The 15,431-nt window shown below is 38.2% G+C and overlaps 2 protein-coding genes across 9 annotated transcripts in view; one reads left to right on the top strand and one right to left on the bottom strand.

Moving 5' to 3' along the window:
• map4k5 (mitogen-activated protein kinase kinase kinase kinase 5) overlaps nucleotides 1-9,427 on the bottom strand; it is a 33,386-nt gene extending 23,959 nt beyond the window's left edge. For all 8 annotated transcript variants that reach the window (XM_015394216.1, XM_015394217.1, XM_015394218.1 and 5 more), the window contains exons 1-3: nucleotides 9,037-9,427; nucleotides 8,430-8,656; nucleotides 2,333-2,390 (exon numbers count right to left, since the gene is read on the bottom strand). In XM_015394216.1, coding sequence (XP_015249702.1) covers nucleotides 2,333-2,390; nucleotides 8,430-8,537 — 166 coding nt within the window. In that variant the 5' untranslated portion in view covers nucleotides 8,538-8,656; nucleotides 9,037-9,427. The remainder of the gene's footprint in view (nucleotides 1-2,332; nucleotides 2,391-8,429; nucleotides 8,657-9,036) is intronic.
• A 1,918-nt stretch (nucleotides 9,428-11,345) lies between these two features.
• atl1 (atlastin GTPase 1) overlaps nucleotides 11,346-15,431 on the top strand; it is a 16,190-nt gene continuing 12,104 nt past the window's right edge. The window contains exons 1-3 of the mRNA XM_015394207.1: nucleotides 11,346-11,510; nucleotides 13,270-13,520; nucleotides 13,806-13,940. Coding sequence (XP_015249693.1) covers nucleotides 11,477-11,510; nucleotides 13,270-13,520; nucleotides 13,806-13,940 — 420 coding nt within the window. The 5' untranslated portion in view covers nucleotides 11,346-11,476. The remainder of the gene's footprint in view (nucleotides 11,511-13,269; nucleotides 13,521-13,805; nucleotides 13,941-15,431) is intronic.

The following is a 15,431-nucleotide window of genomic DNA, read 5'->3' as shown; positions in this document are numbered from 1 at the left end:
ACACTCCTAAACCTTGTGGACAGCCTTCCCAGAAGAGTTGAAGCTGTTCTAGCTGCAAAGGGTGGACCGACGTCATATTGAACCCTATGGATTAGGAACGGGATGTCACTTGAGCTCGTATGTGAGTCAAGGCAGGTGAGCAAATACTTTTGGCAATATAGTGTATATTAAATAGGGCCATCGCGATTAATCGATTATTGAAATAATTGTCAACTAATTTAGGCATTGATTAATCGTTAAGTAAAGTGTAGAGACTAAAACATGCCTTTAGCTAAACGGCTAACCCACCTTGAGCAGCAATTGGACAAAAGTTGTAAAAAAAAGTAAATATTTTGCACTTAAGATAAAAATCTTTTTCGTCTTTCAATATGCTCGATCACTCAAGTGGAAAAGTCTTCTCTAAGAAACCCTTTGCTCTCTGATTATTAATCAATTAATCAATAAAAATAAATAGACAGATTAATCAATTTGCAAAATAATCGTCAGTCGCAGCCATAATATTAATGTAGGAACAGAAGCGGAAACTAGGATCTATATTCAACTTTGAACACAGACTTTATTGTTAAAAAGCTTTTCCATTGGAGTAAAGAAACGATTCCATTTATTCTGGTCAGCCAGTGGGGATTGGCTTTAAACTGGTAAACATCCTGCATTAACTTTCTCTTCTCCAGCCGTTTCCTCCTCCGTTCTTCCAGCATGTTTTAAAATTCAGCCAACTCCTCTCTCTTTTGTTTTTTATCTTTTTTCATATGCAAAATATCACTGATTCATTCTAGTATAGCACCACATATGCTTTTTGAGCTGAGAAATCTTACAGTGACACGATAACAGCTGGTATCTAAGAATAGTGATGGTTTTTCATTGAAAACATCACAAAAGATTTTGATTATACTCTTGCATAAATAAACAAGTTGAAATGTTTTATATTTTTATGTGTGCAAAGTATTGAGTCCATAGATTTGTCTCCTTGTTATTCTTGCAGTGTAATGGTACAAATTGCTTTACAGCAACACCTTCTGTTTAGCAGGGTGGCTTCAGTAATGCTTATTCCAAGATGTAAACAGTCTGCCAGGATATAAATGTTACTTACTGCCAATAGACGGCTAAGTTCATGAACCTGTTTAACTTCTAGTCTAATGAAGACTTCAAAGTGTGCTTACTGGCAGTAAATCACACAATCTAGGCTATCCAAATAAAAGTACACTGTGGAACTTCTGTCAGAAAGTGAAGAAACGTAGCATAAGCTTGACCCAAAAACAGCATTTAACAGAAAACAAAGGGTAAAAGGACTCAGGAAGGATAAATCACAGGAAGAATATGAAGCAAAAACAACCCTGACTGGATACGCTGGAGAGAGATTAACACAGAGATGAAATATAATCTGTCTTTCCTTCTGTTTCTGCAATATGCACATCTTGGACTGGGTCCTCATTTACAATGATTGCAAATCGCCCAAGACAGGAACACTGCTGAGTTTAGAAAACCTGCTACAGAGTTGTTGTTTTTCTTAAAAACAACAACTACATGAGGAGGTATAATACAATATAAGGAAAACTGGATCCTCTGGATGTTACGTAGGTTCAGTGGTTTACAGAAATCTGGGTTAAGCCTGCTGAGTTTCTTACTCAGACTCCATAGGCTAAATTACCAATAGGTGATTCAACAGTAAATGCAGCGACTTTATAGCAAAGCAACGCTGAACAGATTTTAGAAAGCCAAAATCCAAAAATTATACAACTAAATGGGTCAAACCCAGCTTTAGTGTTTTTGAAAAACACAGTTGAAACCCCAAGATCCTCCACTACCTGAACTCTCTTCAATAACCCTGCAGATCTATCTGTCTGTCTATCTATATATAGATCTGTGTGTGTGTTATTTTTAGGTCAAATTTTAATTTATTATAGAAACTAACTTCATTGCATCGTTTTCACAAATTAATCACAGGACTTTCTAGTCCCACAGAGGACAAAGATCAGCACTGACTGCCAAGAAGAATGAAACCAAATACAAAGAAGTGAATCTCTTCCTTTCCTGGCCAGTCTATGGCATAAAGCCGTATTCGTAATCCCTCTAATCTGGATCACACTAACTCTGTCACTGGGTCATTACTAACACAGACCTGAGCCAGGCAAAGAAAGAAAAATGTCTTTCTTTACAATAACATAAACATTTCATTTAATTTATGATCAAAGAAAAAAGCACAAGAAACAAGCTCAAATATTATTCTTTTTAGACACCAAAGATTAAATACAAATTGTAAAACAAAACAAAAAAACCTATAAGTATATATAATAACTTAAATGCTCAGTGTGGGAAAACAAAATTCAATTACCTGGTTCCAACTTTATAATCTTGACAGCAGCAAGCTCTCCTGTTTGAATGTTTCGTGCCTGAAAGAGAAGCAACAAAGATTGGAAACAAATCGACAAAGAAAAATATAAAACTTTAGCTGATATTGATGCTTTATGTTCTCATGGTGCTGAAATGTAAACCTTAAGATTGACATATAAGATTTTATTTATAAATTTTTATTAACACATTATGTGTCTTTATAAAAGTCATATACTGATATGTATGTGACTCACATTTTTACATTTAGTGGGTATTTGCAAATGCTAACAGACGATACACTGTGTGACCAGATGAAAATGGATTATTGACCAAATGCTGGTTTAAGCAGCAAATTAATCAATTCAGATAAAAAAAATAATGCTAAGGCTGTAAATGTGATATTAAGGTGAAAAGTATAAAAGGGGATTAACCAAGCCTGTTTTAAAAGGTTTTATATACATGTATATTCCAATAACCTAATACCTAAAACATAACCAATATAAAGTAATAGTCTAGATACATAATTCAACTTAAATCTATGTTCTAGTATAATCAGTTGCTCTTAAAACCACCATTAGACAGGTTTAGCCCCACTATATTGGTGGTTATCCATCTCTACTGGTCATTTACATTTCTACCAAAAACTTTATAAAAACCTTTAAAAAAGAACAAAAAGAACATTTCCAGGCTTGCAGGGCAGGATTAGTCTTAAACCTTCAAATATCTCAAATAAGCTTCCCTTTAAGTCAAATTTGTGGCAGAACTTAATATAATTTTTACTCTGTTTATATGCATAAATATTTAAAGTGTGTGTTTTTATTTCATTTTAATTTACAGGGGATAGTCTACAACTGATTCCCTGTGAAATTTCTGTGTCAAAGCAGGATGTGCGTCTTCCTAAACCAGGTCAAGACGGGATGCTCCCTAATCCGTGAGAAGTAGTGATGGAACAAGCAGCTAAATCAGCCGTAAACCACGAACCCATCCAGTGTGGTCAACTTTCATCACTCTTGTTCAGCTACTGACTTTCAACACAGGGCAAGGCTAGTCATTTCCACTTTGAAGTGCTAAGCTATGAAAGAAAAACAGCCCTTTGCAACAACAACCAGATACAAGCAAAGAAAACGGACAAAAAGAGGCATTATGTTTATGCATTGCTCTGCACAGAGATTACCAATGTGTGTTTTCATTTTAATCTGAAAGCCCTCCATAGTTCTGCTTTAAAGAGGGAGCATTTAGAAACTGCACATTTGTTTGCAACCTGTCTCACTTTACACTTCCTTAAGTCGACGTAACCCACAAAAAAATGAAGCAGGAAAGGAGAAGTTTTGAAATTAATGTTTGTGTGAGAAATGCTTTTACAACATAGTTTAAAAGAATCTGTCATGCCTGATGTCTCTGATGGGACAAAATTCAAAATAAATCTTAATTGAAAATAAATTAAATTTGTCAATTTATCTGACAAAAACGTGGATTCATCATTAGTCATTTGTTAGACAAACCTTGTTTTATTTTATTTGCTATGACTTATAAAAACAGTTTGTTCAGGCAAGAACACCTGAACAATGTTATTTTTAGACTCACTAGTTCCTTGTTGATTCAAGGTTTGACTAATGTGGAATTAGCATTACTGCATTTATTAAGATTCACTTCAAACAACAATGTCTTCCTTTTATTAAAACTAGTAAAGTGACAGGTAAACAATAGCCACAATGTTATCAAATTGTATTCGTTTCTAGTTAAACTGCTAATGTGTCTAGCACAGTAAAAAAAAAAGCAAGGTAAATTTCAATTTGCAACGACAAACTCAACTATTAATAAAAACAGAGGCTAAAGGATTTAAAATGAGGGAAATCAGCCATTAAACTAGTTTCTCAGTTGTCTTTTTCTCAAAACACAGAAATCCCAAAGCTTTTTCTGTATGGCTTATAGCATGTCCATTATGAAAATAAAAACAGGAATCCAGGAAATAAAGTGGGTTGATGGTAAAGTAAACCAGTCTGCCATTAAAAAACATTTAGATGATGAAAAGAAAAGAAATGAGTGAGATAAATCGAGGCTGCTAACTACGGATGTGCAACAATTGATGCTGCTTGCTTTGTGACAGTTTTTCCTCACAAATCTCTAGAGCCCCATTAACACTACCCCGCTGAAACCGTGCGAGCACGATAACCGGGATAACTGTGGAGTGTAAATGGAACGCAACTGAACTGGACCGTGCCAGACACCACAGAAGCGTGCTAAATCTAGTACTAGTTCATCAGTAAAACTCGGAGCCGTTCAGCTGTGGCTCGGCTCTCAGAAAACAAAGAGCATGAGCAGACCGCGTCATCTGCTTTTTCGTCAGCTGACTCATTTCGCAGGTTTTCCTTAGGCCTTACTATTCACAGATCTCTTCACCTTTCACAACACCTACTTCTTCTCAGCCTATTAACAATAAATGGCATGAAGAGCGTGCCAGAACCTGAGATGATGCCAAGACCGAGGCTCTCCTTGAAATTTGGGCAGAGGACGCTATCCAGACACATAAGTTCCTCAATGTTATGGGCGCCGCCATTTTTGTTTGCGTAATTCCTGCCTTGAGAGCTGTAGTATCATGGAGCGCCAATAGGGGGCGAGGAACCGTGCTAGCGTAATGGATAAATGTTCGTAAGGAACCAGTCGGTCCAAACTCGGCACGGATCGTTTCAGAGGGGTAGGGATCCGTTTATGTGATGACATGTTTAGCAGCCATGTTGTTTAGCATGTTTAGAGTTATGAAGTCGATTATTGCAGTTACCTACACTTGTTTATTTATAATGAAAATGATGAGACAAAGAGAGGAAATAAAAAAACATTCCTAATTTCCATAAACTGGACTTATATCCAACAAATTAAATGAGATGGGATATGTTCATGTTTTGTAAAAACCCAAAGTTCTGCCTTAGAGAGGAAGACATTACTTTTGTTTTGTGTTTTGTTAGAGAGGCTTATAGGACACATTAAGGGAACCTCTGCACAACACATGAACACATGCTTATTTGCAGAACTTTTGACAGATGAAATACTCTAAAGCTTCCTAGAGCTTCATCCTTTGGTGACACCAGCATTCCAAACTGTTTTCCAACCACCAGTGCTTTTCCTGTCAGGTGGTTCACATCTACAAAAAAAAAAAGATCTAAACAAAGAGATCCTGCACCTGTTTTCTCCAGTTTCATTGGGAAAATAAGTCAATGAACTTTGTAGAAAGCAGGAGTACAGCTTTACTCCCAGAACATCTATCTAACTGATCTACAATTAAGGCACAGAAAGGCTGCGACTTGTAGTTGTTTGTGCTCATTTAAAAATATTATTCTTTAATTTTTGATGGTTAGAATGGCAAACAGAATAAATTAACCCACGTTTTTATTTCTACTGTAGGGGAAAAAGTTCTTTAAAACTAGTATTACATTGGTATTATTCAGAAAAATGAAAGCATGTTAAAAAAGAAAGAGAATCCATTTTGTCGTGAATCTCTAGAGGGTCAGAACGCTGCTACGGCAGCCTAAACAGGGACATTTAAAAAAAAAAACTGGAGGTGTTACCGCTGTCATTTTGGGGCTGAACACACCCTTAGTGAAACGCGCGTGTTTAGACAGGGTCTGGGTCATATTTCAGCCTGCTGCAGCCGTCCGCATGTGAGCTCCGAGTGAATACCAGGCGCTACATTCCACCAGTGGTCTGTTGGGGGTTGGGGGCTGCTCGGCGAAGCTTTGTATGGAAAGGGCAATGACAGACAGCCTGTACTTTCACCTCTCGATCATACCTTTTTTTTTGTAATTTTTTGAGTTAAGGTCAACAAACAACCAAGTTTGAAAAAAATCTGATGCATCTTTGTAATGATGGATGTTTTTATCTTGGCTGTTTTGTAAATTGCAGCATTAAAAGGCTATCATTATGTGTATATGTATATATATATATATATATATGCATTTTACTGCACTAGTGGTTTGTTTTTCTGACAGTAGGCTGACAGTAAAGGGGGTATGAGAGAGGGGGCGAGTCATGCAGCAAAGGACCACAGGTTGGATTCGAACCCGGGTCGGCCGCGTTGAGGGCTAAGGCCTCCGTACATGGTGCCACCTGCACGCTCATAACTATATTCTAAATTCAGCTGGATGTTTTTCAGGGAAATTGATCCATTGGTACAATATGGGTTAGCAAGCATAGGTCCACATTAGGGCTGCAACAACGAATCGATAAAATCGATAAAAATCGACTTTTAAAAGCGTTGGCAACGAATTTCATCATCGATTAGTTGTGTCGCGCGATTATTGCGTCATCCGCCGCGCCGTCATCACTGCCTCTTGACTGAAAGAGGAAGAAAAAAAAAAAAAGGCAGAGCGAGTCAGCGCCGCAGGTGCAGTGTTGCCAACTCAGCGACTTTTCAGACCCCTCCAGCGACTATTTTTCAAAAAAGCGTTCTAGCGACAAATCTGGCGACTTTTTTCGGTGTCACTGGCGGCTTTTGGAGACTCTTACGTGAAAGCATGTATCGTTCCTACTCTGCCGTGGGGCGCCTCCCCCACCCCAACCGCGTTTTCCCGCAGGACTCCCTCTCAGCGCTGCAGTCAGCCTCAGCGTCCAGACTGCAAATGAAGCGCGCATGCACCGGGATTGATGGCGCAAATTGATCACAATAATTAAAATAGCCTGCGCTTTGTAAAGCGAAAAAAGTGATAACATGCAACTTTTTTCAAAAGAAATTAACATGGCACGGAACCACCATGTTTGTTTGGTTTTAAAGTGGGGAAACGTAACGTTAGTTTCTCAGGTAGCTCATCTGATGCTTTCCTTACCGTGTTAGTAGGTTACAGACAGGGATAAGGTTGGCTACTTATTTTACCTTTAATTTCATTTGAATTAGCTTAAGCAGCGTTTATATTTTCTTTATAAATAAATTAACTTGCAAATTATGAGGGCAAGGCTTTTAAAGTTTAAATCTTCTGGCAAAGTTAAAGTAAAGAAGATCCTGCAATTTATGGAAGTAAAGCAGAATAAAATCCAGCAAGATCAGTAATATGTCAATTAATTATATGCCACATTCCCATGTAAATATCTGTCTTTGGAGGATGTGTTTTTTACCACCCCTAGTTCTCTCATTTTTATTCCAAATACAATTTATAATTTGAATCACAGGGCTATTTTTATCTCTATGGTTCAGTATTTTCTCAAGCAGCAACTTTAACTGCTATACTTTCCTGTCTTAAAAGGCAGAACTCTTCTAGTCTAAAAAAACTAATTTGTTGAAATGGGGGGGCCTATTGTTTGAACCCCTTAGGGGCTTTTAAAAACAAAAATGTCTTTTTTTGCGCTTTATGAAACAAAGTACCCTATATTTTGTGGATGCACAGCTACATTTCTCATGTAAGTTTGCGTAGTTTTAACACAAACATTTATTTTTCATATTGCACCAGTACAGTTAATGAGCAACCTGTACTTGTGTGCTTGTTTGTTCTGTCTAAAATGTTTATTTTGGAATAAAGAGGTTAATATAAAAAATATTTTTTGTCCGATTCATCGATTAATCGAAAAAATAATCGTCCGATTCATCGATTTTTAAAATAATCGTTAGTTGCAGCCCTAGTCCACATGTTATTAAAGCTTCAGAATATATATAGAAAACATGAGCTGTAGACAACTTTGGTTTGTTTAGTGTCCTTTGAAACTCTCATGACATTTAACAAACAAAGGCTGGTGCTTAAGGTATTCGTGGTTTATCAGGCTTTGTGATATTTGTGAACTCACATCTTCTTGAACCCTCTATCCATAAGAAGTGAGAATTTCAGAGGTTATAGTGGCATTTGGTTCATCTAGCTGTCAACACTGACCCTAGACAACCACATTTAAAAAAAAATAAAAAGTGCAAAATTGTGCTGAGATTTTAAAATTAAAGAACCAGACCCATACAGAAAGCATTTAGAAATGAAAGCTTTAGTCAAAACTAGTGTCACATGTGGTCACCACATCTTCTTATGGTTTAAAAACAAACTGCACACAGATTATGCATTGATTAGCTGGATCGTTTTAAATCATCTCCAGCTCCTGTGACAGACTGAGGAGCAGTGCATTGAACCCACCTTGTACACGTCTCCATATGTTCCACTTCCCACCCTCTGAATGAGCTCAAAGTCATGCTGGGGGTTCCTCCTCTGGATTTCACCGCTTGGTCGAGGAAAAATATCCATGATAGCTTGAAACCGATGGATCCTTTACATTTAGTTGGCTTGATTAAACGGGGTGTGGGAGGCTGGCAGAACAGTCTGGATCAATGCTATTCAGACGGCGCCTGTCTGAGCTCCATGTCCTGAAGAGACACAAAGTTTAGGAAAGTCTTATAAAAGGGGTTAAATTAAAGGCTTAATCCCAATGCGCTTTAGTCTAAAAGGAAAAATAAGGGTTAAAAAAACAGATTTAAAGTTACATTCTTGAAATAAAATCTGTTAATTTTAATACAAAGGAGTGGGCTGAACTATTCCAGTCCGTAGATGTTAATATACATCGATGTTAAACAAATAACATCACTTTTAGCAGGAAAACCGTAGCCATCCTGCACATAGCCAGTGCCATCCAGCAAATAGCCAGAGCCAGCCGTTGGGTTAGCATTGGGGGGCTAACTGGCGCTAGCTAACATGCAAACGTTAACTTGGCCCCCTCCGTCTGCATTTAACTTCTAACTGGGCTTACCTTTAGCAACGCAAACACACCGGCTAGGCTCGCCTTGCATTTCAGCTTCCCTCCAAGTCTTTAAATATATCGCGACGTCGAATAAATGCTTTAAAAAGTAAAACTGTTGCTCCTTTGTTGTGATGAAACAGTAGTAAAGTTCAGTTCGCTGCGACTCCAGTTTCTCCTGGTAGCGCTGCCAGCTACAGTCCACTTCACCCCCCTCTGTAATCACAGTCCTAAACCTCCCCGTTCACATGTCATTTCCCCCCGTTGGCAGCTTTAAAGAAGCTGAAACATTTCCGGTTGGATTCTACCGCCGCACCGCGAATGTAATCGATTTGTTTCAGAATTTATTTCGAGAGAAACGCTCCCCTCAGAGCAACAGTGTGCTGCTAATCCGGGCAGTTTCTACAGACTGGTGGTGCGTTCAGGGTACTACGACCAAAATGTAGATAATCCTTTTTTTTTTTTTATCTTTTTTTTCTTTACCCTATTTCTGATATCTGCGGAAGAGGATCAGGGCCAGAAAAAGAAGTTAAAATGTTAACTGATTTTTTTTTTTTTTCAGTATAATATGAGAAAAAAAGGTCAGAATTCTGACTTTAATCTTAGAATTCTGACTTTTTTCCCCCTCAAAATTCTGTCTTTTTTCTCAGAATTCTGACTTTAATCTCAGAATTCTGACTTTTTCCTCTAACTTCTGACTTTAGTCTCAGAATTCTGACTTAAAACTCCTAATTCTGACTTTAATCTCAGAATTCTGACTTTTTTCTCATAATTCTGAATTTAATCTCAGAATTCTGACTTTTTTTCCTCTAAATTCTGACTTTTAACTCAGAATTTGGACTTTTTTCTCTAAATTCTGACTCAAATCTCCTAATTCTGACTTTTTTCTCACAATTCTGACTTAAATCTTCAAATTCTGACAGCTAACAAACATGTTAGCATCAAGCCGTAGCCATTTATGTTTTAGAGACTAAACTCGCTTTCTGTTTTAATCACCTTCTGATCTTCCATTAATTAAATAGAATCACCAGGGATCCCTCAGGGATGTAAAAAGTCACCTAATTCCCTCATTTTCCACCAATCTTTTACTGTTCTACATCTACATTAAGATCCAAAATGCTGAGATTAAAGTCAGAATTCCAAGATTTAAAATCAGAATTCTGACTTTTTTCCATATTAAATTGAAATAATATTAAAAATCAGTTAACTTTTTTTTCTTCCCAGTGGCCCTAATCCTCTTGCCCTTTTTAACTATTAGTTGATCACCTGTAAAGCTTAACTTTCCAACAATCCATTTGACAGAATAATGTAAAATAATAACCTAAAATAATAATTTTAATGTAGTGTGATTTTTTTTCCCACAGTCTAACCCTCATGTTAAGAACGTTCGTTCTGAAAATAACACCAAAAAAGCCCCTTCTGGAAGTAATAGTTATTTTTCTTCAATCTTTCCATACATTTAGCCGCTATTACTATTTTCTATAATCAAAATACTTTTTAAAATGTTATGTATCTCAGTTAAATTCTGAAATATTTGTGGAAAGTCTAAAATATCAAAGGCTTAGTGACCTTTCAATTAGGTAAATATACATACCAGTTAATATGTTATTGAATTATGACTTTTATTAAAAAAAAACAAAAACAAACACCCAAATTCATTCAATGAGATAATAATAATAGGAGCCTCATTATATTAACCGAAATTGTTTGTTTATGTTGTCTTTAATGAAATTATTAGTTGAATACTGTAATTTTTTTAATCTTTTTTTATATTTGTGACGAGTTACGTGTACGCTTTAAATATTTTTAATCTAGTACAACATGTACGTTAACCGCACCTACTGCAAAATAAATGCTTGTTTTAGATGTTTTTTTTCAAATGCTGGTTTGTCAAAGCAGGTCTGAAATTTGCTCAAGGAGATTTCAAAGTGACAAACGGTCTTTGCAAAGATGTTTGCGCTAGAAACAAAGAAAAAACACTCAGGGTTGAAATGGCGAAATAAGGATCTATTTCCCTTGCCTGTGACATTTCCCTGATGTCACTGAAGGCACCATGAGTTCCAACTGTTGTACAACGCTGCCACCTACCGACAAAAACACAGATTGCACAATCAGTATTGTGACAGCAACAACAAAAAAGAATAGTTTGACGCCAAAAAGACACACCTTTAATATTTTTTTCATTTAATGCTAATATACTGCTGTAACTCTATATAGCTGTAATACTTTGTAAACTTAATTTCATTCAACAACCAGAGCTGGAACGAAAGACAGCAGCGCCCTCTGGTGACATGAGCTGTGCATTACGCTGGGAATAAAAGCACCATCATCCTCCTGCAATAGGAACGTCGTTGTGCTGGAGATAAGGGCATCCTCCCAGCTCCCTGTGCTCATGACTACCGACTAGGGTCGCTCATTTTCGCTTGACGCCGCGGGATTAAAGGACTGCATTATGGTAAAACACCGCCCAGAGAGAGACAGCTGGGGTGAGTGTACGTAACAAACATTTCATCCTTCTTTCACACATCGGGTGGGAACGATGCAGCGCTCTATTTGCTCTGTTTGTTTTTGTTTCGGGTTGATTTTGACCAATGCTGATCAGACCAGCTCTGCATCTAATGTGTTTTTCCTTCATATGGAGGAAATCAACGTGCAGCATTTGTCCTCTGCAGGCCTGCTGATAATAATTTGAATATCTAACCATAAGAGTGGTTTAATGCGGTGATTGGCTTATGAAAAAGGCCTTGCTGGGTCAGCTTGGGCCTGTAAAGACACCAAATCACCATCTGATTCTAAGTGTTTGCTCTTCTTGTTAGTCTTTGGGGTAAATTTCAGAAATCTCAGGTGTTATTTTCCAACATTGCCTTTAATGCTGTTAAGCGTGGTTCTGGTGGTGCCCAGCATCCATTCTGTGTGAGTCAAACCAGCCTGTGAGGGAGTAGATGAAGATGTGTTAGAGATGAAAAGCTGCTGCTGTTTGTAAAGCAGGGAGTTGATCTGGTCTGACCCACATAAAGCAGATTCTGACATCTTTAGCTGATTTAGGGGCAGAAGCAGAAGCAGCATGATTAGGTTGTTTGCCAGGAGAAGGGCCCCTGCAGTGGCAAACTCAACTGATGGCCCCTTTCAAGCCATATAAGAAACATTGGTTTATTTAAATAATTCACTGGGCCTTCCTGCTGGTTACTTCTTAACTTGTTACTTGGGCTTTATGAGAGATATCAAGTTTTTATTCCCGAGTCATTTCCTGGAAGACAAAGTCACATCTTTCTAGAGCGCAGGCCGGATGTCTGTGGGACACAGAGTGCTCAGCAGTACAATTCATTCACCTTTTTACCTTTACCTCACATTACAACTACAGATATCGATCCATTTTATTTTTAATAGAGTAGATTAACAACAATTCTGGCTGCATTTGAATTTAACTCCTTTTAATTTGACCCTCAACGTATGGTTTACTTAGCCGGATTTAGAAATCAGCTCGTAAACAGAGAGATTTTCTGCATGGTTTAATCTCAGGATACATTTAGCTGTTTTATGAAGGCCTAAGATGTTGGAGAACATTAGAGAACCTGCAGTGTGATGAAGACGTAGGAACAAAGCAGAAAGGTCAGGGAGAACGATTAGAGGAAGTTAAAATATGAGTGGGTTTAAAAAAGAAAAAAAGAAGTAGGCTTGAATTTAGATGATAAGAACAACCCAGTCAAAGTCCAACTCTTAATGCAAATAATAATCCTTTCTTACGTTTATTTCTTTTTAACAGGCATTCTCCTTTCAAGCTAATTTATCTTGTAGTGTTAAAGCAAAGAATTTTTGCAAACTTTTAAAGGAATAAAATCTGAGTTGCAGGAAAACAAGAAAAAAGGTTTTTAGTTGAACCATTTTGTGTCCCATAAATTCCAATTTAAATAGATTTGGGATAAAATAAGGCAAGTTGTCCAAGGTTCTGCTTGTAGCTTCGTTGCTACATGAACTAACAGTGATTGGAAACACTCAGAGCTGCTGCTGGGAAACCTTTTAGCCCAAGTGAAGCAGCGACAGATTGGAGTGATTCAGTCTAATGAATATTACTGCTTGCAAAAACGGGGTTTATCTTTCCTGCCTTCTCACTTAATGGACTGTTAAGTTTAGCCGTCATCACTGCGAAGACCTTCTGGCTCCTCTGGAATCATTTCTGTTGTCTTGTAAGTGAGATTCTTTCAGCTCACCTTGTGCTTTCTTTCCTCTCTCTGATTTGTCCTTCAGGGTCTCTGAGTGACAAAAATGTTTATGAGTGGAGCTCAGAGGAAGAGGAGCCGGATGGACGAGCCCGGCCCGTCCAGGTGCTGCTGGTCAAAGACGACCACACCTTCGAGCTGGACGAGGCGGCGCTGAGCCGCATCCTCCTCTCCGAGGAGGTCAGGGACCGAGAGGTGGTGGCCATCTCTGTGGCGGGGGCTTTCCGCAAGGGCAAGTCCTTCCTCATGGACTTCATGCTGCGCTATATGTACCACCATGTAAGTGCCTGCAAGTATGGGAGGTTTCTTAGAAAACTAAATAGTAAAATCACAATTATAGAGATTAAAGTATGCAGTTAAATGTCCCAAACATGTCATTGTTTGCTACTGTCCCCTCCTATTCTTTAAAAGAATGATATTTGATGAATTTCTCTGGATTCTGAACTTTTTTTAAAAAGATTCGTCCTTTTAAAATGTTGATAGCCTGTCTAGTTTAGTTTTTAGTCGTCGGAATGACATATCGAGCAGCGTTAAACTAACAAACTGTGACGTTTTGTTGCTCAGGCGTCTGAAAACTGGCTCGGCGACGCTAACGAGCCGCTGACGGGCTTCTCCTGGAGGGGGGGCTCTGAGAGGGAAACCACTGGGATCCAAATCTGGAGCGAGGTCTTTCTGGTGGACAAACCAGATGGTAGAAAGGTCAGAAGGATTCCTATATGCAGTTAGAAAGAGAAACTGGGAGCAAACATTAATCTGTGCAACACCTTTAAAATAAATACATTTCCATTGCAGCAGCATGATGGAATGCTGGACACTTTTTTAAGTGCATGAATTTGGTGGGAAACTAATTCAGAGGTTGTGTTTTTTTAGTAACCTTCCAGATGCGGAAATTGGCAACTTAAAGTCTCCAAAAGAAACATTAGACACCATTATATTTGCTTGTTGTTTGGGAGGAATTCATTCCTGTCTTAGCATCACATGTGGAGTTTACTAAACTCTGCTGAGGCTCTAACTGCAATTAGTTGAGCAGCAAAATCTCCAAGTAGGTCTGGTATTAAACTAAGGATGATTTCACGTCTTCTGTTGAGCACAGTGGAGGATCTGTGATGATGTGGGCCTTTTTCTTTCCCAGTTACCATGGGAACCTAATGTTACAGAAATACTGACCTGCTGGACTCGACCAGCAAACTGAGCATGGAGCATCTTTGGCTCTAAAAGTACTACTTGGATCCTGCAGGTGTATAAAATCGAGCACCTCTGTATTGAGTGGGAGCTCACATTCTGAGATAGACGGCGTACAGAATACACCAACTATGCTAGTCAATGGGGGTATGAGGGGAAACGCAGCACAGCACCGCAGGGCTCTGTGGCCGTATTAACTGGTCACATCAGCTGTAAAACAGATTCTAACCAGTGTTGCATTAAAAGCACCTCGATATGAAGACTTTTTTCCTTCCTTCTCAGAGGAAAGAGCAGGTCTGTGTGATTAAAACCTGTTAGAAACTCAGCTTTCCACAGTTGCAGTGATTTATAACAGACTACCTGGCAGCCTCACATCAGTGTCTGACCTCATAAATGCTCTCCTGTCATTTTCACGGGGTGGCCGGTCAGGGACCAATGGAGACTGAGGGGTGGCTGCAATCTGATCGGCACCAAAACCAGTTTAGTTCTGTTTACATTAATCACTCTGTACCAACAGGAAACTCAGGGTTAAGGTGCTGTTGTAGCTAACGCCTTGCTAAAGCAATTCTACTAAGAATCTGGTCTTAGTAGAACAAGCGCATGAAAAAGGTAGTGACACAGAACAATGCACTGTTAATCCTGCAGAGTGGTTTTATTCCCATATCAGAATTCTGATCAAAAGCTGCATAGGAAACCTACACTGCAAAAAATGTAAATCTAAGTAAATACATTTTTCTTAAAACAAGTGCATTTCTTCTTGAATTGAGCAGGTAAGACTCTTTGCTAATGAAATAAGACAATTTTTCATTTAAAATAAGAAAAAACGACTATAGTCTCTTACTTCAAGTGCATAATATCTAATTTATCTTATTTTAAGGTTAAAAATGCTCATTCCATTGGCAGATCATCTTATTTTCCAAATTTAAAGGAATAGTACACCCAAAACATGATTAGCCTTCATTTTCTACTCACCCCCATGCTGAACAACACTCTGGAGTACTTTTTTGA

The sequence above is a fragment of the Cyprinodon variegatus genome, unplaced genomic scaffold (assembly GCF_000732505.1).
Source record: "Cyprinodon variegatus isolate N-32 unplaced genomic scaffold, C_variegatus-1.0 Scaffold678, whole genome shotgun sequence".
NCBI classification, from domain to species: domain Eukaryota; kingdom Metazoa; phylum Chordata; class Actinopteri; order Cyprinodontiformes; family Cyprinodontidae; genus Cyprinodon; species Cyprinodon variegatus.
This window is presented reverse-complemented; position numbering and strand designations above follow the sequence as displayed.